The sequence below is a fragment of the Alnus glutinosa genome, chromosome 8, assembly GCF_958979055.1.
Source record: "Alnus glutinosa chromosome 8, dhAlnGlut1.1, whole genome shotgun sequence".
Lineage (NCBI taxonomy): Eukaryota > Viridiplantae > Streptophyta > Magnoliopsida > Fagales > Betulaceae > Alnus > Alnus glutinosa.
In genome coordinates, this window is record NC_084893.1 from 25,601,563 (window position 1) to 25,625,755 (window position 24,193).

The following is a 24,193-nucleotide window of genomic DNA, read 5'->3' on the forward strand; positions in this document are numbered from 1 at the left end:
AATATATGATAGGAAAGTAAAATATGTATGAAAGAGATAAGAGAGACAGTCGAAGAGGAGAGAGAGCGATGAACTACACCTTTACTATATTGCAGTATATAAAACAATATAGTAAACGAGTAAACCCTATAATATATAAAGAATGGAATAAACCCACAAAAAAAAAAAAAAATAGAATAAAGCCTGACTGAAGAATATTCTAATTAACCATTACTTTGTAATGCTAAAATCCCAATCTCATAACCTTTAGCTTTGTTGGCTTCTTTAATATGGGTCCCCTTCACGGATGAACAGCACCTAACATAATTGCCCTTTTTTTGTTGGCTGTGGTGGGTCTAAATCTCCACTCCTAAGGAAAAATCTCTAGTTTTACGAGCTAATGGACGTTTATGTTTTTATGTTAATGGGTGCCAACATACTTGTTTTCTTCTCTGGATTCTCCAACATTGCAGCTGATACCATGACTCAATCCCAGTCCATCAGTGAGGGCAAGACCTTGGTTTCCAGTGAAGGAAGCTTTGAACTGGGATTCTTCAGTTCAGGGAGTTCCGCCAACCGTTACTTGGGAATTTGGTACAAGAATATCCCAGTTAGAACTGTTGTTTGGGTAGCAAACCGACAAAACCCAATCAAAGACTTGTCTGGTATGTTGATGATAAACAGCAGTACAGGCAATCTTGTTCTTCTCAGCCAGAATACTAGTGTTGTTGTTTGGTCGGCAAATTCAACAAAAAAGGCTTCGAATCCAATTGCACAGCTTTTAGATAATGGAAATCTGGTTCTAAGAGATGGGAAAGATGGCAATCCAGGAAACTATTTGTGGCAAAGCTTTGACTATCCTTCTGATACTCTGTTACCAGGGATGAAGCTTGGATGGGACTTAAAGAAAGGTCTTGACCGGCGTATATCAGCATGGAAGAACTTGGACGATCCATCTCCGGGAGACTTTACCTGGGGAATAGAGCTTACTAACTACCCTGAAGTAGTCATGTGGAAGGGCTCGCAGAAGTACTACAGGAGTGGCCCATGGAATGGCCTTCGTTACAGTGGCGCACCAGAGTTAAGGGCAAACCCTGTTTTTCAGTTCAATTTTGTTTCCAATGAGAATGAGGTGTACTATACATACCAACTCATAAATAAATCAGTAATCACAAGAATGGTTATGAACGAAACCAACTATTCCCGTCAACGCTACATATGGATCGAAGCAGATTCAACATGGAGCCTGTATGCATCTGTGCCAAGAGACAATTGTGACAATTACAACCTTTGTGGTGCCTATGGAAATTGCATCATTGGTGAGTCACCCGTCTGTCAATGTTTACAAGGATTCCAGTCTAAATCACCAGAAACATGGAACCCAGAGGAATGGTCTCAAGGATGTGTACGCAGTACCCAATTGAGCTGCCAAGATAAAGATAAGGATCGGTTTGCTAAATTTTCTGGGCTCAAATTGCCGGATACTACAAACTCTTGGGTCAACGAAAGTATGAATCTTAAGGAATGCAGGATCAAATGCTTGGGCAACTGTTCCTGTATGGCTTATACAAATTCAGATGTCAGAGGAGGAGGCAGTGGCTGCGCCATCTGGTATGGTGATCTATTCGATATCAGACAGATTTCAGTTGGTGGGCAGGATCTATATATTCGAATGCCTGCTTCAGAATTAGGTATATGATTTTGTCTTGCCATGGCTTCTTTTTAAATTATTCGACTGAGTGATCTTGACTTTGTTTTCTTTGATATGTATGTCATACCAACCATGAAGAGGCAGATAAGCATAAGAGAACGGTGGTGATAGTGATATATGTAGTTGCCACTGCCATAGTTTCTGGGATGCTACTAATTGCCTATTTCATTTGCAAAAGCAGGACAAAGTTTAGAGGTAATGTTAATTTCTCCAACTTCCAGAAATCCTTAATTTTAATTTGATTAGGGGTAGCTGTTTTTAGCTTCTCAAAGTCCCTCACGAATAGAATTTTTTGAAGTTCCAAGTTGAGGATGGCAGGACTATTTCTTTGTGGATGGAGGCATGGTAGCCGGATGGTATTCTTTTTTTATAAGCATGGTTTTAGGGTCACCAATGATGCCAGAAACAAAATAGATGCCAAACTGTCCAGTGTGATCAAGGGAAGGGATTGTAATTGGTTGTCGGCAAGATTTGAATATTTGGTGTCCATCCAAAGCTGTTTGTCTTTTGTTAAATTTGTTATGAGAGACACCCCATTGTGGCTGCCTTCGAAGAACCTGACATATTCTTGGGAAGCTATAATGTTAAAACAGCCTAAGGTAGAATGGTGTAAGCTGATTTGGTGTCCCTTGCTATCCCTAGACATGCCTTTTTCTTGTGGTTGCAACAATTCGTGATAGTCTCTGTAGAGGGGACAGATTATTGAATGGGGTGTGTCTGGTAAAGTGAAGTGTTTATTTTGTAGAAACATCGAGTGTAGGGATCATTTGTATTTTGATTGTGGTTTTAGCAAGAGGATTTGGTTGGAAATGATGAAAAAAAGCTCACTTATTTCCTTTCCTAGTGCCTGAGATGTTGTAAGTTGCTGAGCAACTTAAGTTCCAGTAGGTTTTCCTTGCTCTGGCTGGAGTGAGTTTTGTAATCTTTGTGTGGAATGAAAATTTTATTCATCCAAAAGAGAATATCAGTGAACTTTACCCACTTGTAGTGTAATTATAACTTGTCAACTACGACTTGAGTTACAAACAAGTAATTGTAATTTCATCAACCTTACAGAGCCCTTGTATTTGATCATATATTCTTTTCTGGCATCGATATGATACACTTGTTCTTCTTTCCTGCACAATAACTTGCCTCTCAAACAATCATATTTGAGCCATAATCAAAAAGATGAGATTCCCACTTGGAATCGTCTAAAAGAGCAAGTTTTCTATTAGCTTTTCTTTCTTTGTTTTTTTCCTGAGCTATTAGTCTTTTCTAAATGGCTCTTGACCAGATTATGGTTCTGGCTAAACTACTCTGTATTCATTCCAAACTTATGAGTTACAGCTACCCTATTCTGAATTCTTGTGTAATGTGAAGACCATTTTGCTCTTATCAGAGAAAATGGAGAGCAATGTGAGAAGAGATCAGAGCATTGAAGGCGGAAAAGAAGACCTGGAGCTCCCCTTCTTTGACCTAGCTACAATAGCTAAAGCCACCAACAACTTTTCAATTGACAACAAGCTTGGCGAAGGTGGATTTGGAGTTGTATACAGGGTAACCTGCAACATACTAGTTTGAGGACCTTAAGAAAAAGCAGCACTAATTGTATTTAGCATATCGTAATCTTACTGAACATGTGAATTTCCAGGGTACACTAGTAGATGGACAAGAAATTGCAGTGAAGAGGCTTTCAAGAAGTTCTGGACAAGGATTAAATGAGTTCAAAAATGAAGTTATATTGATCGCTAAACTCCAGCACCGAAATCTTGTTAGACTTCTTGGTTTTTCCATTCAAGGAGAGGAGAAAATGCTAATCTACGAATATATGACCAACAAGAGCTTGGACTTCTTCATTTTTGGTTTGAATTCCTCAGAACTTGATAATTTTAGCCAAATATGCAATTTCGTTTATGGCTTTTTCATAGAATGTAGAAATTTTTACTTCCTGTTTTATAGTTCAAGGTGGACTATGGATTTAACTTAAGTGAGAAACTTGCCAGATCAAGCAAAAGGTAAGGCTTTGGACTGGTCCAAACGCTTCAATATTATCCACGGTCTTGCACGCGGGCTTCTCTACCTTCATGAAGATTCTAGATTGAGGATTATTCATAGGGATCTCAAAGCAAGTAATGTGTTACTTGATAGCGAGATGAACCCAAAAATATCAGACTTTGGCATGGCTAAAACCTTTGGAGGAGACCAAACCGAAGGAAATACAAACAGAGTGGTTGGAACCTAGTAAGCATCATTTAGCATGCTGAATACATTTTCTGCTTCTAATCAATAAGTCTCATTCTTGATGGTTTTCTGCAGTGGTTACATGGCACCCGAGTATGCCATTGAAGGGCTTTTCTCAGTAAAATCTGATGTCTTTAGCTTTGGGATATTATTACTGGAAATAGTAAGTGGAAAGAAGAACCGAGGGTTTTACCATCCAGACCAGAGTCTTAACCTTATTGGACATGTGAGTATTGGAAAGAGTTACATTTATCTCTCTCTCTCTCTCTCTCTCTCTCTCTCTCTCTCTCTCTCTATATATATATATATATATATATATATATATATATATAAATGAAAATACATACTAGAGTTAATTGGTACTCAACTCACAAACAGCAAAGAAACTCCCTGCTACTTACATTTTCAAACTCACAATTTCAAAGCTGCTCAAAAAAATCAATTATGTATCGACAAAAATCTCAAAATGAAATCACCAACTGAACTTATCCGGTGAGCACCTTCTCACACACTCCCCAGCGACAGCAGAGGTCTTGTTAGTAGCTGTATTTACAAATTTACAAGAACCCATAATACAATTCCTTACCTCCCAATCAATCCTTTAAAAAATATAATCTCCAGAATTCAACTTAATTATTACTATATCGAATATCATTCCTGTGCTTCCAGATATGGTATACAGCAGCAGTTAACATTTATACTTTACTTGATGATGAATGACAAGAAAGTTGCAAAATGTTTAGGCATGGCAATTGTGGAAAGAAGGCAGACCTTTAGAACTGATTGATACGTGCTTAGAGGACTCCTGCACTGCTTCAGAGATATTGCATTGCATCCATGTCGGTCTCTTATGCGTCCAGCTGCATCCTGAGGATAGGCCCAGCATGTCTTCTGTGGTTATGATGTTGGTAAGCGAGAGCTCATTGCCTGAACCCAATGAACCTGGTTTCATTTTGGGAAAAAAATCACTCAATCACGATCAATTGTCTTCAACCAATGAAATAACTGTTTCCCTGTTAGAGGCTCGATGAAGAATCATTCTATTACTTGTATTGTACTCTGCATATTCTATATGTAACATCACATAATTTTGGAAAGAGATTAGAACAAGAAAGAGAGACACATAGAATTAAGATGGTTTGACCTACGACCTACGACCTACATCTACATGTCAAAACCTTTTCTTTGGCTATATCTTTCCTTTATTCATTTAATTATATACAAGACTATTTCTATATAGAAAGAGTCTGAACGTTATGAGTCTCTTCTACTTCTACATTAACAACAATAAATATAATTTATGTCTATTAAATTCTTGTAACTCTTGTCTCTTGAATTCTTTTAATTCTTGTTTCAATACTATAGACAATATTGTTCATTGTAAAGTTGGACTTCACTGTTATTTGGTTTACTTTTTGACATGCTTCATTTGCACTACTCTTTTTCTTTTCAAAATTTTTTTGTCTGCAATAATTAACCAGATTTGATGTTCAACTACAATTTGGACCTATATTTCTCTATCACATGAATAAAATCTGAAAAAGTTCCAATCACTTTCAAATCTATTCTCCTTCCTTTCCTTATCAGTTTTTGCCAAATATGCATATTATATCTTTGCACCTATATTTCTTATCACTAACATTTTTTTTTTTTTTTTTAAGGTTAAATACCTTTACCCCAACTATTACTCATTTACACACTATCCCCACGAACTACTACATGTCACACTCAACGGCCTTAAACTACCATTCATTAGCAAAAAAAACTCCTCTGTACGTTAGTCCAAATCGTTAAAATATATATATATATATATGAAATGACCAAGATAGCCTAAATTTAGAAACTAAATTTCAATAAATACCCTTAAAATTCAAAAATTCAGGAAAAAAAAATGAAAAAAAGTCACCCTTGAGAGGTATCTGAACCACCCCAACACATGTGAGTGGCCGGGCCAGTCCAAGGTTCTAATATCCTAGGAGTTTTTATTAAAGGTAAATAACCCACGTAGTGTCACCATGATATTGTACTTTTTTGTGTGTCAGTGCATCCCCCTCCAATGCGTTAGGATTGCCATGAAAGGTCAAAGGGTTTTGCCTGTTAAACGACTCGAATGAATAGCCTTCTCGTAACTCAAAAACATTTTCCCTCCTGTCAAGGGCATTAACAATCCTTGTCATTACCCCCATAGCAGCTGCATCCAACACGTCAAAGGTGATTACCTTTCAATATTGGTGCTGCCAAAGCTATATACTGAACCCCCTAGTTCTCTGGTTTAGATCAGAATCACCTCCTAAACTTCAAAGTCTATATAGAACCATAAGCCCAAGCTTTTATACAACTGTCACATCCCAAATCCCAAACTGGCATGGTAAATTGGTAATGCCTGTCACTACAATATTCTCTCAAATAATATAATACAACCAAAGCAACTAAAATTCGAGTTATGGAATCTCGTAATGAAGTAAGGTTCGTTTTGCACGTGTTTGCGATTTGAGAACGTGATTTTAAGATATGGGGGCTGGTATTAGCCAAGTGTTAGGTCTAATCATCTGGTCCAAATACAGAGTAGACTTCCTGAGATCAACATTGAAGGGGAGGACATTCCGGTTTGGCGCTCTTCCTTTGGAAAATATTCTTATGCACAGACTTGGGAGTAGATTTGGCCCAAATTACCGGAGGTTGATTGGCATAAGTTTGTCTGGTTTGAGTTGGCTATTCCTAAACATGCATTCATTCTTTGATTGGTGTTTAGGAATGCTCTTACTACTAAGGAAAAGATGTGTTGTTGGGGCTTTATAGGTTCTTCCCTTTGCAAATTCTGCTTTGCTTGTCAAGAAAGAAAGTAGAGAACATCTTTTCTTTTGCTCTAGTTTCAGTAAGATTATTTGGAGGAGTGTGCTTGCTGATTCTTTGATTCTGGATTCACCTGTTGATTGGGATTCTCTTTGTCAATGGTGTGTTGATCATCTTAAAGGTAGTAGCTTGTTTGCTACTATCTACAAATTGTGTTTAGGTTCTGCTGTCTACCATCTGTGGTGGCATCGAAACAATTTGGAGCATGACAACCTTCTAAGAACCGAAGAAGTTTTGATTAGACAGATCAAGTGGGATGTTTGTTCTCGATTGCTTGGGCGTTGTTCGGCGAAGAAGTTTGAGAATAGTATGACTTTAGTTGTGAAATGGGGCTTACAACCTCTTCTTGCAGTGTAATTGTTTGTTGGTTTCTTTTGTTGTCTGAAGTTGTTGCTGCTCTATTTTGAATAGCCTTGTATCCAACTTGGCTGGAGTGATTGTTGGTTGTGTGTTTGAGCTATAAAAAAGTTTATTCATAAAAAAAAAAAAAAAAAAAAAAAAAAAAAAAAAAAAACAACGTGATTTTTAAAAACATAGTTAAGCGTTTGGTAAAATCGTAGTTTTGTCATTAAAATCGCAATTTAGCTTTTTAAAAAAATTGTGCATTTTCAAAAAAGCACCACATTGCATGTGGTTTTGAAAAATATATTTTCTGCATTTTCAAATCACAATATTTTTTAAAAACGCAATTTCAAGCAATTCTTTTTCTGCAATTTGATTTAAAAAAATCGCATTTTTGTCTACGAAATCGCAATACCAAACACACCAAAAAGGGATCAAAGCATAGAGAGAAAGACACAAAAATGAAGTGGTTCGGCCTATGTCATACTTTCACTATGAAAGCCTTATAGGCTACATCTTTTCTTAATTAATTTGATTTTTTTATAATACTCTATTTATAGAGCTTTACAGGTGATTTGAATAATTTTAAATACAAACAAATCCAATTAAATTAAGATAAATAAATCCTTTAATTTAGGGTAATCAAATTATCATTTGTCATAAAGGATTTATATCCTTATCATGCCCCTGTAAGATGATCAGTCTGTTACCGAGTATTGATCTTGAACATCGAATGGCTAATAATGGCTACTATAGACTGATTTGGAACATTGGATGATAAGGGTAAAAACCCTGTTACAGTTATTGGTTATTGGCTAAAATCGATTACAGTTACCGATTATTGGCTAAAACCGATAACTGTAATCGGAATAGCCGATATGCCAAAATCGTCAACCAGTTTCGGTAACTAGGTAACCGGTTAACTAGTTAATAGGTTAACCGACCGTTACCGATTGATACCCGGTTATCCAGATCGGAAACCAAAATTTAAAAAAAAAAAAATGGTTTTTTGGACCTAATAGGCCTACTTTTTGAGCTTAATTTAGACTATTTTAGCCCTTAAAAAAAAAAAAATGCATTTCAACTTTGTTTGGCCCAATATGTTGACCTAAGTTGAAATGGAAGTAAAAGTGTAAGACCCTAAATTTTTTTATTTTAAATTTTAAATAAATATATATATATATATACCTGGTTACTGGTTTTAACCGGTTTCAATATTTTCTAAAATTGATAACCGCTCCGGTAGGACTAGTTACTAGTTATTTCCAACTAAGTACCAAATAGGTTTGGCCGATTAGCCGGTTACTGGCCGACTTTACACCCCTATTGGCTGAATGTCTATTATGGCCGGAACTTGGACATTAATGACTAGCCAAAACTTGAAGAAAAGGATGCTTTGGCGGTGAAGCGTGTGTCGAATTTGGCGGCTCCAACTTTAGTCACTCTTTAAGGAAGAGTGATCTGTTGAGATCAGGATCAAAATATAGGATCACTGCTTGTTTTTGTGATCAGAGAGGACGTACTGAATGATCAAGCTAGGGGTCCAAAGCGTGCAAAATTTCCTTCGGCTCTGAAACTGATCGAGGGAAATGTTGATTGAGGTGGAAACTTTATCACAAGCTAGCTTGTATGGTAGGTTCACAAACCCTTTCGGCAGTAACTGTAATATTCTTTAGCAAGTTTTCTAATTTTGTGGACATCTCGATCTTCTTCGCAATCAAAGATGTGGTCATATATGTTTGTTATGGGTGGGCCTAATAATGATTAATGTATTTAATTGGTAGTTGTAGAATTTAAGTGTTTAGTAGTTGTAAGTTACGTATACGTAATTAAGGTTGTTGATTGTTTATGAGCAGTTATTGTTTTTGTTTTTTTTTTGATAAGATGATGTTTTATATATCAAATAGAGAAGTCTTGCTCCACAAGAAGAATGCTTTAATTTGGATGGGAAGATGACACTCCTCCATCCAAGCCCCTTTCTAAGACTTCCATTGCCTGAAAAATGCTTCTCCAAGCAAAAGAGGGCCTGCTACCCAGCTGCGCAAGCTAAAACCAGGAAGTATTTTTCCCTCATGCATGATCCAGGTCACTAGAGAATCAAAGAATTGTAAAAACCTCCATCCTTGCTTAGCGAGTAAGGCAAGTTTAAAGACTTCTAAATCCTGGAATCCCATGCCTCCATTAAATTAATTTCAATTACCCCATCCTATTTCCTATCCCACCTCATCCAAGACATCCTCTTTCCATTATGCTGATTACCCCACCAAAATTGCCCCATCAAAGAGTTTAAATTTTTGCAGTTATTGTTAGTGGTTATTGTTAAACCAGTACTAATTCAACAGTTAATTAACCGATAAACCGTTGTGTTAAATCTTTAATGATTTGATAATCAATCAATGTGATTCTGATAATTATGATGTAAGCAATGACAATTTTCTGGCATCATCCTACCTGAAAAAATAAAAATAAAAATAAAAAAGTGGAGTCAAACAAAAACGCAAGAATAATTAATAGCCAAATTTGTGAAATTAATTAATATATGGATGGTATAATTATATGTGGTGCCACACATAATCATCCGTTAAATGTGTTTTGTTGATCATAATGTCTAACCCCTCATTCTTCAAATTATGACCAACAGTTTCAGTCAATGATGAAAATTAAGCATCATATCAAAGGTTGTGCGGCTGCAGCTTTCAACCCTCATATGCTCAAAGACGACGTGCAGATCGAAGACGTACATCTTCAAGTCTCTCATGCATTCAAGCAACCTTTTGCTCATTTGGGCGGCTTGAAAGCTATGGCGGAGGAGTACTGGATACGTTTGTTAATCTGTTTTAGATCGAGGGCCCTTTTTTCTTTTTCTTTTTTCTTTTTTTTTTGTTAAAATGTTATTAATTATGCATGTGAAAATAGTTTTGACTTTTTTGAATTTTAGGCCAATTGTTAATTTTTTGCACGAAAAATAGAAAGAAAATGGAGAAAATTAAGAAGAAAGCGTAACCAAACAAAATTGATATAATATATCTCTCGTGGCGTCTCCTGTCACTATATATGTTGGAATTCTTATGATTAAACCACACGGCATGCCCTGCATGTCTTAATTAAAGTAAGAGAAAATTTTACTTGCCATTCTTTATCTTTTGTCATTTTTACGATCATATTATTAAATTTTAAAAAGTGTTAATTTATTGTATCTATTTTTTAATTTCATCAATATTCCGTTAGAATTTTTTTCGTTAAATCCTATCAAAATACTCATGTGTTTTTAATATATATTTCAAAGATTCAGGCATGGATACTTTTGCAAATTCCGTTAAATCCTGACCGACGCCTAAATCCTTACAATTTTTTTCCTTTTTCTTCCTAAAAAAATTATGGTTATTTTAGAAAGTTTGGCACCCCTCCACTAGGATTTAGCAGAAATTAAATTGTAACGGATGAGTAAATTGAAAGATTAATATACTAAATTAATACTTTTTAAAATTATGAATATAATTGCAAAAGTAATGAAACATTATGGGTGGCAGTAAAATTCTCCCTTAAACTAAATATAATGTACTATATATGATTAATTTTTGTCAAATGATGGAGGTTATAAATTTTACTTTTTGGACAAGACAATAGGATTGAACATTATGGAGAAGACCGTCTGTAGGTTTCGTGAAGCAAAAGGCAGTTATTTTTCATTTTTATGTCCTTTTAGTAGGCCTCCTGATCTGGGAATCATGAAGGATAATAATGGGAAGGTGGAGGTTTCTGATAATCCAAGGGAAACCCATCCTTTTTGCCATCACAATGTGAAAAGCTACTTTATTTGTAGGACAAAAGGGCCCATGAGGAATGCAGTACTAATTCTCTTGGATAATTGAAAGTCTTGCTTTAGTGCCTCATTAAGCATATACCTTAAATTTTTTGTAGTTTTAATTTGTTCACACAAGATATAATGGTATGCTAGGAAAACGAAAACAAAAAAATGGTATATATGTTCAATACTTTTTTTTTTTTTTTTTTTTTGGAGAGAGTTTTGTTCAATACTTTATTACAGTATTATTAGGAACAGTTTTTGTTATAATATAAATATGCTGATCATAAGTGAAAGTGATCAAGTCCTATGACAAAAAATCATCACATGCATAAATTGTTGATATAATATTAATTAAACCTAAATATATAGTATGGCTTAAATATGTTGTGAGTGGCGTATTTATTTATTAGTTATTTTTCTTGTTCTATTGGAGTAATGCTAAAAAAAAGCCTCTTATCCTCCTTGTGTCCTTCCAAATATTATGCGACTTTTAAAATAACTTAAATCAATTGTGATTTTAAAAGTCACATGACATTTGGAAGAACACAAAGATGACAAACTTCTTCTTCTTCTTCTTAGTCATCTCCATTTGTCTCTCGATCTCCACATCCCCATCTTCTCTTTCTAGGCAACACAATCTCCGTGGACATGGGCAGTAACATGACAACCCCCGCGCCCACTGTCTAATGGCTCTCTCTCTCTCTTTCTCTCTCTCTCTCTCACACACATATTTTGGGGTAAGGAAAAGTTAGTAGTGCAGTATCAAAGCTAGGATAGAGTGCACCATATTGAAGTTACAATTACATAAAGGCCGTATAGCAATCATTAAGTTGTGTTGTAACGCCCCCAAAATTTAATTAAGATAATTAACAAGGAATGTTACTTATAGTGCCTCCAGACTAATTAACTTGTAATTAGCTGAATTTACTGCCTTAAACAATATTTATCAAAGTAAAAATATAGTGAGAATCGAAAAAGAATGATATGAGGCAAAACAAAAAAGTCTCTCGTAATATCATTAACTATCATCATACAAACATAGAACTTCCAAAAATCAATTGTAACTATTCTATGCAAACCTGACTATATAATTCATTCACTTGACATCTTCTTCCCAGCGAAATGCTCAATCCAACAGTCCATCCTGCTAATCAACAAAACATCGAGGTGTTTTATAAATGAAAAAATAATTGCGTAAGTTCACGACATAGTAAGTAAATTACCACGAAACTTGTTATGAGATGAGCCTTAAATAACAAAACATATTCCTTAAACCCTTGAAAATTGAGAATGTCATGAGTTTTATAAAATTGATAGGTGATGCCAATAAAGAAAAATAATTTATTTTGAAACTAAGTAAGAATAATTTTAAGGACAATACACATTTAATGCAAAAATCATGCTAGTGAAAAATCATATACAAAAATTATATATTTGTCATAACTTTACTCTATATGGTTTATTTGAGCCCTTAATCCATTCTCGATAAGGTTGGCGTTGTCCCGATGGACTTGTAATACAACATTGGTGCCTCATATGTTGCCTTATACCATCCATCACTAACAGCCCAACCGGATCCGATCCTGGGTGGCCCACATCGCTAATGACTTCTGTTTGTAGTGAGCAGCAATAAAACATGGTTGTTTCAGTCACGCTATAAATCATTGGTACCAAGGCAACTGTAAATTGTAAATTACGGTTCGTAGGGTTAAGTCTATATATATACTATACATGTGCCCGCCATCCCGTACATGACGATCCACAATATATGATCAATTTTAAAAATACAATTATCATTTTCAATTATAATCATACGATGGAAATAAATTAGGCTCATAACATAGATTATTTAATTAAACATCATGTATGAAATATCTCATCATTTATAAAGGAAAAATACCACATTTATATATTAAAATAGTCTTATCCGATCTATAATCATTAACTTACCTTGATCCCTTATCTGCATTCCCGAATATCTTAATCTCCACGTCATTGCAAATGATACCCTAACATTAGACACATATCACACTAGAAATCTCAATCTTATATTAGATCCCTGATCATGCTGTTAAAACCGTAATTAAGCATTATTGTCACCATCGAACACCCTAAGGATCAAACATTCGGTCCTCTACAAAAGCAACTACACGTTTAAATCAAGCATAATGACTCATAACCCCAATCATTGCTTTTAAAAAATTAAAAAGGACGTAAATAAGTCATGTATGAGTATTTTGAAATACTGTAATATGGGTTAATGTAAAAGTATTGTGAAATAATGTCTACTATTTTGACTTAAAAAATGAATTCTATTGTTTAAAGCTCATGCAAGAATCAATTTCCTTAACATACAATATAAACTTAACTCATAATGTTGGAAAATAAATAAACATGGTTAATTAGAGACAAGATTAAACAGTATATGCATTTATGTTGTATGAAAACAAGGGATTGAAGGTCCAGGTTAAGATTATTACCTCAAGGTTGAGGCTCTCTAAGATTTGAGGATCAAAACCTCCAAGAAAATGCTCTCTCTCTCTCTCTCTCTCTCTCTCTAGGGTTTTGAGAGGCAAATGGGTTGAAAATTGGACTGAAGGGTTCATAAGGATGAATTTGTATTTGTGCCATGCATGAAAAAAATGGCTGAGATGTCATATTTTGAAATTCATATTACTATCAGCGAATGTTTGTTCTTCTCATTGAACGTTTGTTGGCTTGGGTTCGATCAAATAATCGAAGGTAGCATCAAGTGTTCAGTGCTCGAAGAACCCTAAAATTTTTAAAACCTTTTTTAACAAATTTTGTATAACACTTGAGCACGGGTGCAAATATGTTTATTCTTTAAGAGACATTTCTAGGGTTATTAACTTTTAAAATATTTAAAAGTTCTCTTGAGTTGTAAATCGATAATTATTTTAAAATAATTGTCACATAATTATGCGGGGTGTTGTACATGCTGAGTGCACCTTGTGGTTAATAAGTTTGCGACCACAAGTGTTTCTACGTCCTCAAAGATTGGATCGCACAATCCCAAGCATACAATGCGTAATTGTATGCAATGCTATATCTCAAACCGGCCGTTTTAAATCGATTTGAAACATTACCTTATGAGCCTTTCGATCCCCCTTTGTTTTTCTTTTTTTCTTTTTTTCTTTTTTTCAGAATTTGAGACGGACGATGGATGCCTATATAATTGCATTAGTGTATATATATATATATATATATATATATATATATATCTTTTCTTTTATTAGATCTATGGTATGTTTTAGTAACAGCTGCCACAGGGCACAAATTAAAAAGAAAAAGAAAAAAGACCACTTGACTTCTTAAGTTATGTTATAACTTACTTATTGTGCCATATTACCATCGCAACTATTATTTTTCTCATGATATGCATTATATTGATTTACAAATGCTAGCTTTGAGGCTTTTAAGGATAACAAACGTGTCCGAACGGACACGGGACATGGGGTGTTACAAATTAAGCTTATCTTCCTATTGTCAATTTTAGTTATTCAAAGAGCTGTTATTTTAGCATATTGTGATGATAATATTTAACGAGATATGCTAGAACTCATTCTAGTGTTTTTCTGGTGTCCTTCTATTCTGATATGGTACTCTATTTTTAATAAAGAAAAAGTACAGCTTGATTTCTCTATTATGTTTTTATTAAAAAATACAGGATGTCATGTCAACATAGAAGAACTCCAGAATAACACTAAAGAAGCTCTAACATTCCTCATATTTAATAGAGCCTTATCAGGCCGGCAAAGAAAGAATTTATTATTATTATTATTATTATTATTAATTTCTCTTCTTTTTTTTTTTTTAAATAGGCAGTTTGTGACAATAATTTTGGCATAATATTTAAGAAAACACATCAGAATTGGTCTCAAGTGATGGCATGATGGCGTAGGATTAATTTTGTCCTAACCAAATAAAATAAGGATAGACATTTAGGTTTCTCTATTATGTTTTTATTAAAAAATACAGGATGTCATGTCAATATAAAAGGACATCAGAATAACAATAAAAGAAGCTCTAGTATTTTTCATATTTAATAGTGCCTTGTCAGACCGGCTAAGAAGTAATTTATTATTATTATTATTATTATTATTATTTAAATAGGTAGTTTGTAGCAATAATTTTAGCATAATATTTAAGAAAACACGTCAGGATTGGTCTCAAGTGATGACATGATGGCGTAGGATTAATTTTGTCCAACCCAAATAAGATAAGGGTAGACATTTTGCAGAACAATCCCTTATTTAGAGGATTATATCATATTTTTTGTTTGACCTATTTTTATTTTTAATATTATTAATTTTATTTTGGGTATGGTATTGAGAAGCCCTTAATGCTAGCTTTGAGGCTTTTAAGGATAACAAACCGGTCCTTATCTGACACGGGACATGAGGTGTTACAGAGCTATCTTATCTTCTGATTGTTAATTTTAGTTATTAAAAAAGCTGTCATTTTAGCATATTGTGATGATAATATTTACCTAGAAATGCTAGAATTCATTTTAATGTTTTTTTGAGGTTTTTTTTATGCTAACATGACATCTTATTTTTAATAAAAAAAATTATAGCTTCATTTATCTCTTTTGTTTTTATTAAAAAATACATAATATATGACATGTCAGTATAAAATGACCTCAAAATTATAGTAGAAAGAGCTTCAGCATTCTTTGTAACGACCCACCCTCAATGACTTTGGGTCGTTACAAATGATATCAGAGCCATTGCCCAGCCTGAGATGGTGGGAGCGTGCACAAGCCCAATGAGAGACGCCAGCGAGGACGCTGGGTCCAAAGAGGGGGTGATTGTGACGTCTCACATCGCCTGGGAATAAGGATGTGCTTATATGTATAAATGCACCATGTATGACACAACGCGTTTTAAAGCCGTGATGGTCGTGAACCTATCAGAACTCTGCAGTTAAGTGTACTTCTGCGAGAGCAATCCTAGGATGGGTGACCTCCTGGGAAGTCTGATTTGGGGAGTCAAAAGCAAACAATATTGTGTCATTGGAAGTAGGTCGTTACATTCTTCATATTTCATAGTGCCTTGTCAGGCCGGCTAAGAAAGAATTTATTATTATTATTATTATTATTATTATTATTATTATTATTATAATAGGCAGTTTGTAACAATAATTTTAGCATAATAATATTTAAGAAAACACGTCAGAGTTGGTCATGATGGCGTATATAGGATTAATTTTGTCCAACCCAAATAAAAGAAGTGTACACATTCTGCAGAACAATTCAACCGTTTTATGCGCACTTATTGAGAGGATTACCACGGAGCAAACATGTCAAGCATCATGAAATCATAACCGTTTGGGTATTAAAAATTTTAAAATCAAAATTCAATTTTAATTTACTGTATAAATTTTGAGATTTACTTTTGTGAGATAAAATTTAAAATAATTAAATAAAATATGATTTATTTTTTAAAAAAATAGAGAAGAATTGAAAAGAATCTAAGATTGAAGTTGATTCCAATCGCAAAGTATTCACATGGTGGCCAGGCTGGCTCTATGCAAATTAAACCTTCTATGCCAGTGAGTTGGATTTTGTTGACTAGACGTGGTCTTGACTGAATCCTGTATACTATTCCTAATTTGCACAACAACTAATTTTCCGCTGACTTTTAGGTCTCACGCTGGCATGAAAAATGCAGTTTTTTTTTTTTTTTCTTTCTTTCTTTTTTGTTTTTAAAAAATTCTGGTCAAATGCTCTAAACAAAAGAAGGACAAGAACAAGGAGGATCATTAATTAAAAAAAAAAAAAATCAGGAAAATTTATCTTTCCCGCTTCTTATCTTATATTGGAAGAGAAGATATAAAATTTTATGGGAATGTTTTCAAAAATATAATTGGAAGCAGACCATTTAGCTAAACAACGTGCACGAAAGTTGACACTATAAGACACTTTCAAAACATTTTAACTATGAAAGAAAGATAAAATTAAACTAAGAAGAAAAGAGATGAAGATTGTTGATATAGCAAGAATAACGATTAGACCTTTTGAATTTATACTCCAATTTATTTTAGGAAAAAAAAAAAAAACAATTTGGGAGATATAATTCATTACACAAATTTAGAGTAACGCTGTGTACTACACAAACATTCTACAAAACTGGTGTAACAATTTCTAATAATTATTTATTTATTAAACAAAAATTGATTCAAGATCTATTAGAACTTGCCACCCCAACTTTATAAAATATTTGTGAAAGATTTATGTAACTTTAATCCAAAATTCAGTAGCCAATTAATACGGGCAGGCTTGATTTTTGTGTTTTTCTTTCTTTGTTCTTTAAAAAAAAAAAAAAAAAATGGTCAAATGTTGAAGGTTTTGGAAAAAAAAAATAAAATTGGTCCTCACTCAATTTTGTAGGCAGGGCATAAACGTATATTCGGATGGAAAATGACTATTGCATAATAGTTGTGCAACTGTTGCGCAAGGTCTTAGAGACATGAGGTGAGTCCAATCACACCTATTGTGCACCAATCACTCTTCTGTTTGAATATTTGCTATGGTTAGTCTGGTCAGCATACAGCGTGCGATACGTCATCTCGTTTTTTTCCACTACAAATTTTGGTAAAAAGTCAAACGCCATCATCCAATTACAACAGTCCTAACGTGACATACAAAACTCACGTAATTGGACCCCAAAACCCAATTGATCTCCAATAGAATCAATTCCCATTTCGTCATGATACACCATAAATAAATTAAATAAAAAAAGAAAAGAATCCAACGGTTCAGATTCAACAATCTCCCCCCACTGGCCCCCACCCCAACCACAACCCCATTCGAAATCCGTGTCTTCTCTTTGTCCTTTCTTTTTCATTGGGCAAGTCTAAACGAATGCACATTAACAAAACCCAAAACAAAAATATTTAATAATTTTAATCACGTCTTCTAGAGCCTTTAGTTTGCAACGACCATGATGATGATGATTGATGACGAGCCTGACACCACTCTACCATCTTTAAACCATTTTAATCCAAAAATTAACCCCATTTTTTCAGGTCCATAAATGATGGATTGAAGTTCTGTAATTAGCCGTTAAAATTGCTATTTTAAAGATTTATAGGAAATTTAATTGTTCGGATAAGGAAGTGAATAATTTAAAATTTATTTAGACAGTTAAATTTTATATAAGCGACTCTCTTATAATAACTACTCAAATTGCTAGTACTTTAAATAGTTAATTGGTGTAGATCCTTATCCGTAAAATGATGGCGGTAAGGCAAGGTTGGAATTTTATTTGAGTGGTATATATAATGTTACGTTATTTAAAATTTATATATAATATGATAATATATTCATTAGGTGGCATTATGTAATTTATATGCACATGAAGTAAAGTTAAAAAAAATAAAAAAAAAATGATGGTGGAAACGTGGATGACGTCACTGAAACGACACCGTTTCTATCCCATGTCAAATAATTAACAAAATTACTAAATTAGCCTGTAATTCAAAGTTGGACTGAAACTAATCCAATGTGCAACTATAAATATGGCTTTTGGCTCTCCCACTTTGCAACTCATCTACGTTACCCAATCTTAGATCAAAAAGTCAGAGAGAGAGAAAGCGAAATCGCAGAGACCTTAGAAGACACTATCAATGGCCACCAAAGTGTATATTGTGTATGTATCAATGTTATTTATTTATGTATTTTTGCCTTCATATATCAATATCTAATATTCACTCTGTTTCTAGCTAGTAATCTGATTTTTGCTCTCTGTTTTTTTTTTGGTTCCTGGGATAATTTTCGTTCATTTTTGGTTTTGCATTTGATTATATCAATTGGGTATTCTTTATTTTTTCTTAATTTTAAGATCAATCTACAGTTTGATGTTTCTATTATTTATTTCTTAAACGATTGTATGAATGGCAAATGTGATTTTCTCTTGGATCTATATTCTTTTTCCACTTTTTCTGTTCTTATTGTAGTAGTTGTTATTGCTCTAATACAACTATAGCCTGCGTATCATCTTTTTAGACTTTCTCTTGGGTTCTTTTTTCCATTGGGTAAAGATGATTGGACAATAAGCTTGAAATGAAAAGAAAAAATTTGGTACCTTAGAGGCTTTTTTTTAGGTCATGTTTTTGCAAATTGAATTGTTTTAGTGAGTGAATCTCATGGTTTTGAAGAATCTTGTTGAAATGAAAGTGATTTCGGTTCGGCTAGTTCTGTTTTTGCATTTCTGCTTTCGCTGTTCTTTTTTCTTTAGAAACCAAATGAAGATCCTTTTTCGCCTTTAAGTGTAAAGGCTGTAGGACTGGATTCACGTATACTCTTCTTGGTGCTAAGAATTTACTCTTTTTTGAGCTTTTAACCAGAAAACTTACATATCTGGGATATTTTAGTTTTACTCGGGAGACCCATTAACCTCTAGCTCTAGTTTTGCAATCCAAGATCTGGGAATGCCAATGACAAGCAGAATTGCCGAGTCATCATACCAATAATTGATATAAATTCTGCAATGCAATTCTTTGGAACTCTCGCTATCTCTTTTCATTTTAATTTATTTTTTTTCAGTCTCTGCTTTGAATCGACGAAAAAGAGACTTTCTTTTTCTATGAATCCATTATGAGAATATATTTTATATTGAAATTTGAATGATTGCTTTTGCACTTGATTAGATTGATTTTAGAACTAGGAGTACTGTTGGCAGCAGGATGTGCATGACTATAATATTTCAAATCAGTTCAACATATTAGCAATTGGAGCAAATTCATGCAAACCTTCCTTGTTCATATTTTTCAAACTCCATGAAGGGATTTGTTAAAGCATGAAATGAATGTATCTTGATGCTAAATCATAAAAAAGTAGGAGAGGCTTGTATCTCCTCAAGACTCCATTTATAGCTTAGGAAATACAATTAAACGTGTTGTCTTTTATGGAATAGGATCCTCTCTATTTCAAAAGTATTCATTTCATGGTTGGGATTTAAAGAGTGCATCTAATGGTATATATGAAGTCAATGTTGGCACGTTTTTTAAAAAATTAAATGATGTAGAATTATGTACACCGTTAGATACACCAACTTTAAATCATGACCATAAAATGAATAGTATCAATTTCATTTGAAATGGAGAAGATCATTGTCCATCTTTTATGGCCATAGCAAGGTGATGAGCACATGTTTGATTATCTTTTGCAAAAACTATAGTGTTAATGTGCTTGTCATCATGGTGGATTAAAATGTTAAAACATTTCACTATGGCTTTTTTATTCAAGAAATTGATTTCTCAAAAAAAAAAAAAAATGGACATATTTTGGAAATATGGCTAAAGACAGACTTCTTGCGTTGCATATTAAACCCATCAAAAGCAATGTTTAACCAGTTTAATTGATAATATCTACACAGACAGCTAGAGATATGAATTGAATATTGTTGATTGTAAATGTCTACATTTTGAGTGTATTCTTTCTGAATTATTGCATATCAATAAACAATTTTGAGATGTATGTCTATTACTCATTTGTGATAGGGCTTCACTCCCTTTAACAATTTGCCAACAAATAATTAGTTTTAGTTTCATTTGACCTGGGTACTTCAAATCTTTTGGATCATTATTTCACAAAATGTTGGTGAGTCTTTCGTGAAACCACATTGCAAATCTGTTGTAATGCATGACCAAGTCAAATTTCACTGAATTCCTATCTGTTTGTGTACTTTCAAAATGTAGGAAATTACCACCTCAAACAGGACACCATATGGTTATTGGTATGGGATATCCAGACACCTATAATTGAACACATATGAGTGCAAGCAAGAGAGAAATACATTTTCCAGTATATAGAAATTCCCTTAGATGGCTTCTTACTTGAGTCATATATTTTTCTCAAGAATAGAGTTTCCCAAATTGCTTCTAACAAGTTATGTTATATAGGAACTTCCTTTTTTTCTTTTCCCTTTTCTTTAATAAGTATGAAGTTTTGATAATCCAGTCATGTTCTCAAGTCTCAATATGAAATTGGAAATGGTTGAAATCGTTCCTTGATCTCTTGTAAAAGCCCAAGATGAGGAGGAACAGGCTTATGTAGTTCCTTTTCCAGTTACTTGTTCCCCTCAGTCACACCGACATCATCTCAAATATTTCAATTCAGAAGTTAGAAAGCACTTGTTGGATTTCATTTATTAGGATATGTCCACTCTAGCTAGCTGTGTTAATTCTTATCCACGTGTCTCAAGGTTTCTAGGTGTAGGATCCTATATCCCTTCACATGTTGACTGTGAAGAGAACAATAAATGAGGTCATTGGCTGTGGCCAGTTCGGTTTGCCACTGTCTGGGTGCCTGATGGGGGAAAATAATGGAAACAAGGAAGTTCAAGCACATCTTTATTAAATGAAATTGGTGATAGGAAAGTGAAAGAGAAATGATTGGGAAGGAAATAGAAAGTTTTAGAAGTCTCTTTCAAAAGGTATTGTGTCTCTAGTTGGCTAACTGGCTCTTCTGCACCTGGATGCAGTCAGCTAATGTCTCCACGACTGGTTTGGGACCATTGTCACTTAATTGCTGTTTTGTGTTCGTTAAAGGTCTTTGTCACCAACAATTCTCATTTGTTGCCACTAAACCAATCGCTTCTGTGTGGCTCTAAGCTCTGATGTTTGAGTTCCTGACTATCTCCAGTTCAAGCATTATAGGTGGCCATGAATATCATCATCTACACTCTATGGTATTAGTGGCTGTGGAATATTGGCAGATTTATTCAGTTTTATGGGTAATGCTGTAACTCAAAATGTTGTGAGTTCCTGGTCAGCGTTTTTTAGGGCTTCTTAGATTTTCCATTGTATTTTAATCTGCACAAAATCTGAGAGAGAACCTGGGAAGTTCCTCATACACACATACACACAATGGATAAGTTTAAAGAAGTTTATTTCACACAACCGAGAAGTTCAAAAAAATCTGTTCTGACCAAATAATTTGAGTAACGGGCTGTGTGAAGACTGCCAAGTTGGCAATCCATTAGAGATCAATGTGAGCAAGTTGTTTTTCCCAGTGCTAATATACTTTCAATTTGGTCCTTACACCTATTGAATACTAACCAAATCTATCATTTTAGAATTTATGGAAGTTCAGATTTTGCATTAGATGCCATTGTATAGTGATTTGTGTTTCACTTGGCTTCTAGTTCTTTCTCACTAACAGTCATTCTCAAGTATACTATTGTAATGATTTGATATCATACAACTCTTTTAATTATTATAAAATTTTATTGCTGCAATAGGTACTACTCCATGTACGGACATGTAGAGAAACTAGCAGAAGAGATAAAGAAAGGGGCTTCATCTGTTGAAGGTGTGGAAGCCAAACTATGGCAGGTAAGAATGTGCATTACATATGATCTATGCATTACATGTTATATCATTTTAATAACTACCAGTTTATGCGTCCAAAAAATAAATAAATAAATAACTACCAGTTTTAATGTTTTTTATAGCTTAGGCTATTGTAAAACTCAGTACCGATGAGCAACAATCAATCTTAGAGAAAGAAATGTTCATTGTTTTGCCACCAAAAAAAAGAAGAGTAAAATGGATTCAGAACTTTGGACCTTGTTGGCTTAATACTAAGCAAAGCTTTGAGGTGGAACCCTGTTTTAATGGTTTGTTACAATTCAATGTCACTGTCCGTGCTTTATCCCAACTTTTTTCAGTCATTTGCAGACTTCCTGTTTTCCCAAGGTGCTCAGCTCTTCCCACCCCCCCCCCCCCCCCCCCACCTCCCTTCTCTCTCTCTCTCTCAGAGCCATAACCTATTAGCTTTTCTTGTGCATACATATATAATCTTTTATAGTTCTTATCTTGTTTTTTACCTTATCTATTTTTTTTTCCTCTGTTCCTTTTCGTCTTAATAACCTCATCTCTACACGCTTAATATATTAACATATTTCACGATTAACTTAACACTTTGCAACATATCTTTATCTCCAATGTCCTCCAAAGTTTGGAGTCTTCCTTTTGGTTGATACATCTTAGAATCAAAATTTTCTGCAAACTCAAGCAGCTGGCCTGTATATGGCTAAGCAATGGTTTTCAGTAGAAGGTCGAAACCTCTACATTCTTGACTTAGGGTGCAATCTCAGTTTATCTCTGAATTTTTCTGTAATTAATTGCAAAATTCTCTGATCGACTTTAGTTGACTTGTGGAACAGGTACCTGAGACACTACATGATGAGGTGCTTGGGAAGATGAGTGCACCACCAAAGAGTGATGTACCAATCATTACACCCAATGAACTTGCTGAGGCTGATGGGTTTGTTTTTGGCTTCCCAACAAGATATGGAATGATGGCTGCTCAATTCAAAGCATTTCTGGATGCAACTGGAGGTTTATGGAGAACACAACAGCTTGCTGGCAAACCTGCCGGGTTATTTTACAGCACTGGATCTCAAGGCGGTGGACAAGAGACTACTGCGTAAGTTCCCACGACTTGATTATTAAACTAACTGAAATATCCTAAAAAGTCTGGATGGGGGAAAAATGAAACTGACTTGTTATGTATATTTCATAGGTTAACTGCAATTACTCAGCTGGTTCACCATGGAATGATATTCGTGCCCATTGGATATACATTTGGAGCTGGCATGTTTGAAATGGAGCACGTGAAAGGTGGAAGCCCTTATGGTGCTGGCACTTTTGCTGGGGATGGCTCTAGGCAGCCAACTGAGCTTGAGTTGCAGCAAGCATTACACCAAGGAAAGTACATTGCCACCATCGCAAAGAAACTCAAGGGTGCTGCTTAAGTTGCCAAATTAATTCAACGTAAAGATATTGTATCATTTGAAAGCCTTTTCCATTTTATAGTTCTAAAATTTCATATTCGGATTTCTGTGTATTTGCAAATAATAATGCATTTGTTTTATGAATGCATCGTGTGTTACACAGTGCACTGTGGTTATTATTAATGATAAAAGTTTGATTGATTGTCCATCTCTGCATAATTTCCCTCTTTCCCCCATAAATATTAACAAAGAATTGTGACAAGGATTCTATATTGGTGTCAAAGCCAATGCCAGACTTGGCATGTTCAGGTCCATGTGACCAACATTCTTCTTGTTACCCCAACGCTAGATTCTGATTGTTTAGGATTGAATAGGTGCTGAATCTGCTGAAAAAGGCTTTTCTTATAGCTTGGCGTGGCGGAAATTATGTTCATTGGTTCCAGACTTAGCATGTTCAGGTCCATGTGACCAACATTCTTCTTGTTACTCCCAACAGTTGATTCTGATTGTTTA

The 24,193-nt window shown here is 34.4% G+C and overlaps 2 protein-coding genes across 3 annotated transcripts; both read left to right on the top strand.

The window, feature by feature from the left end:
- The first annotated feature begins 285 nt into the window (after window positions 1–285).
- LOC133875899 (G-type lectin S-receptor-like serine/threonine-protein kinase At4g27290) lies at window positions 286–5,176 on the top strand. Of its 2 annotated transcripts, none has more exons than XM_062314171.1 (7): window positions 286–1,670; window positions 1,775–1,885; window positions 3,072–3,229; window positions 3,324–3,534; window positions 3,676–3,913; window positions 3,989–4,139; window positions 4,657–5,176. In XM_062314171.1, the coding sequence occupies exons 1-7, from the start codon at window positions 380–382 to the stop codon at window positions 4,942–4,944; spliced, it is 2,448 nt and encodes an 815-aa protein (XP_062170155.1). In that variant the 5' UTR covers window positions 286–379; the 3' UTR covers window positions 4,945–5,176. The 2 variants fall into 2 exon arrangements, with proteins under 2 accessions (XP_062170155.1, XP_062170154.1); XM_062314170.1 differs by having other exon boundaries at window positions 290–1,670; window positions 1,769–1,885.
- Window positions 5,177–18,451: 13,275 nt separating this feature from the next.
- On the top strand, window positions 18,452–23,888 carry LOC133875210 (NAD(P)H dehydrogenase (quinone) FQR1). The gene is made up of 4 exons (XM_062313253.1): window positions 18,452–18,589; window positions 22,184–22,277; window positions 23,111–23,373; window positions 23,470–23,888. The coding sequence occupies exons 1-4, from the start codon at window positions 18,567–18,569 to the stop codon at window positions 23,699–23,701; spliced, it is 612 nt and encodes a 203-aa protein (XP_062169237.1). The 5' UTR covers window positions 18,452–18,566; the 3' UTR covers window positions 23,702–23,888.
- The last annotated feature ends 305 nt before the right edge of the window (window positions 23,889–24,193 follow it).

What these genes read in the sequence shown, in the direction of transcription:
- LOC133875899 (XM_062314170.1), top strand. Translation starts at nt 380, where the DNA reads ATGGACGTTTATGTTTTTATGTTAATGGGTGCCAACATACTTGTTTTC. An exon ending in GATTTGGAGTTGTATACAGG is followed by an intron (nt 3,230 to 3,323) that starts GTAACCTGCAAC and finishes GTGAATTTCCAG; the next exon opens with GGTACACTAGTAGATGGACA. An exon ending in GTCTTAACCTTATTGGACAT is followed by an intron (nt 4,140 to 4,656) that starts GTGAGTATTGGA and finishes CAAAATGTTTAG; the next exon opens with GCATGGCAATTGTGGAAAGA.
- LOC133875210 (XM_062313253.1), top strand. Translation starts at nt 18,567, where the DNA reads ATGGCCACCAAAGTGTATATTGT. An exon ending in GCCACCAAAGTGTATATTGT is followed by an intron (nt 18,590 to 22,183) that starts GTATGTATCAAT and finishes TTGCTGCAATAG; the next exon opens with GTACTACTCCATGTACGGAC. An exon ending in GGTGGACAAGAGACTACTGC is followed by an intron (nt 23,374 to 23,469) that starts GTAAGTTCCCAC and finishes TATATTTCATAG; the next exon opens with GTTAACTGCAATTACTCAGC.